The 2698-nt window shown below is 52.3% G+C and overlaps 1 protein-coding gene across 1 annotated transcript; it reads left to right on the plus strand.

Annotated features, from left to right (window-relative positions):
• Window positions 1-1941: 1941 nt before the first annotated feature.
• LOC108382975 (40S ribosomal protein S24-like) lies at window positions 1942-2343 on the plus strand. Its single transcript, XM_017639345.1, has one exon. It carries the CDS (start codon window positions 1942-1944, stop codon window positions 2341-2343), a length of 402 nt encoding a protein of 133 aa, XP_017494834.1.
• Window positions 2344-2698: the final 355 nt, after the last annotated feature.

Raw genomic sequence — 2698 nt, forward strand, 5'->3', positions numbered from 1 at the left:
GCACACACATACTCATCCCCGTAATTAGAGGTTCCGAGATTTTTGCCCCCTTCTCGGAAAAGAGTGCTGCACGCAGCAGCGAAAGGCAATGGTCCGATGGTAGTGGTGGAGTGGGTATCAAGCTCGAGCAGAAGAGAATAGTGAAGGTGTTCACTCACTCTTTGCTAGGGCAACCACCATCATCAGGGGAGAGAGAGAGAGAGAGGGGGAAGGGGTCTGTTGTGTTTGTGAGATGTTGTCGAGGAGAGAGAATGAACAAGCGGGGAACAAGCGACAATGTGCGATCGACCGGTGAGACGCATGTTGTTACCCAACGCCAGAGCTGCTTGGCGCCTGTTAGCTAGCTAGCTAAGCTGTCAGTCACTCGGCGTGTCAGCGCAGTCACCGAGGAGCAGAGAGTACCTTCAAAAATGGAAATGCTGATAATTATAATTGTGGCCAGACTCGCTCACTCGCTCGGGAGAGGCGAAGGGCAAACAAAGCGAGAGGTGGTGATGTTTGTACTGCGCTTTGGCAGCGTTCGCATACCGCAAAACTCAGACAGTGACGCTGGTGCTTAAACTTGTCACGAACTGACGCGGGTCAAGCGAGAGACGTGAGCAATTAAGTGCTTATGGCAATCATAAACGAGTATTGTACTGCAGATTCATGTACTGAAGCTTTGCCTACAGCAGAAGGTCACTGCCTGAAAGGAGTGACTGAATGTGGAAAATGCAAATAATGTCACCGCAGGACTAGCACTAGGGAACTGATCTTTGAAACTGGATTCAAAATAGAACACTTTGCAGAACTTTCTAGCCTAAAATCAAGTTGACAGTAGGAGCAGAATAAAATCGAGTTACAAAATAAAAAAAATAAACACAATTCTACAGGATTTAAATTCAACCAAAAGGGACTCACCATTCCTTTGCATGACGTCAAAGTTGAAGAGAGTTGAGCAATCAGTTTGCGTGCTTGGCAGTGGAAGATTTGATCGAGAAGAAGATGAAGATGAAGAAGGTAAAATGGGTGAGTGTTCCAATGAGAAGATGCGAGATGACAGTTCCGAGGATCCTTCGTAGTGGTCTCCCGATGATGAATGAGAGAGAGTTAGGCGCAGCAGTTCTCGCGCTCGTCGGTTTGGCTTTGGTTTGCGCCGATGCTGCTGCTGCTGCTGCTACGGTGATCCGTTGATGCAAACACAATGGGCAAAACACACAAACGCTGCCAGCAACCGTGCTTGCACACTGCAAAATGGTACAGCCCAACGGAGATCGGTTTGACCGCGTTTCGATTCCCAACTTTCAGGTCAGTGCGCGCTGGAAGAAGGCGCCTGGCGGGACGGACAGACAGCCAAGCGCTACTGCCAGCACTGCAGCGACCACAAAGTTGGAATTCAGCTGGTGGCCAAACTCTGCAGAAGCAAAAGTAGCGGCCATCGCGATGGTCACCGTCACTGCCATCGAGTCGCCCCTCTCCGCGGCCGCTGCAGCACTGAGCGGAGTTTCGCCGCACTCGCTTTCCGAACCTCTACCTTGGCTGCGCTGAACAGGTGGCAGCACTGCTCAAGCGGGGAAAGGCAAAAGTGGGGAAAGGCGAGCGGTGCAACTTTCCGCCACCACCGAGTCGGCTTTTCCGCCGCGCATCTGTTGGCCGTGCTGCCTCGTGCTTCCGTCTTTCCTTTCGAGATTGTTTTCCAACAGCGCAACTTTGCCTGTTTGTGTGTTGTGACTCTCCAACGCCCTCGGGACCAGAGCCTGCGCGACACCCACCCCTAGTGGACCAAATCTTCAGTGGNCGTCTTTCCTTTCGAGATTGTTTTCCAACAGCGCAACTTTGCCTGTTTGTGTGTTGTGTTTCTCCAACGCCCTCGGGACCAGAGCCTGCGCCACACCCACCCCCTAGTGGACCAAATCTTCAGTGAAACCCCACCAACACCCCTCCATCACCTCAACCACCACCATGGCAGAGGGCAACTGCACCATCCGAACGCGCAAGTTCATGACCAACCGACTGCTCTACCGCAAGCAGATGATCGTCGACGTGATCCACCCGAACCGCGCCACCGTCTCCAAGCAGGAGATCCGCGACAAGCTGGCCCGCATGTACAAGACCACCTCCGACGTCATCTTCAGCTTCGGCCTGAAGACCGACTTTGGCGGCGGCCGCACCAGCGGCTTTGCGCTCATCTACGACACGCTCGACTTTGCGAAGAAGTTCGAGCCCAAGTACCGCCTGCAGCGAAACGGCCTGTACAAGCGGGAGCGAACCGCCCGCAAGCAGCGCAAGGAGCGTAAGAACCGCATGAAGAAGGTGCGCGGCACGGCCAAGACCAAGGTCGGCGCCGGAGCTGCCAAGAAGTAAACAAAAGGGGAGGCGATCAACAACAACAATTCCGAACAATTCTCTCCGGTTCTGTGTGTGTGTCTGTACACTTTCCTTTTTTACTTTTTTGCTAATAAACAGCGAAATGTGTTTATTTTCGTAACCACTTCAGGTTTGCCCCGACCAGTGTCTCTTTCTTAATTAACCTTTCCACTTGCTTTATTCCAGAATGATGTTTTTAAACAACAAATTTCGAGTTAATGGTCAGCTAGCTCATTTCCGCCGCCCTTGTCGTCGGGTGATCAGCAAGAGGCGAAACAGCAGATGATGGCCGGTGGTGGCCTCATCGAAACGACCACTATCCACTTATTAGAGCAGCAGGTTGATCTCCACC

This window comes from Rhagoletis zephyria, unplaced genomic scaffold, assembly GCF_001687245.7.
Source record: "Rhagoletis zephyria isolate East Lansing unplaced genomic scaffold, Rhagoletis_zephyria_1.1 Rzeph_scaffold_29842, whole genome shotgun sequence".
NCBI lineage: Eukaryota > Metazoa > Arthropoda > Insecta > Diptera > Tephritidae > Rhagoletis > Rhagoletis zephyria.

Excerpts from the sequence above, each read along its gene's own strand:
- LOC108382975 (XM_017639345.1), top strand. The coding sequence starts at position 1,942 with ATGGCAGAGGGCAACTGCACCATCCGAACGCGCAAGTTCATGACCAAC.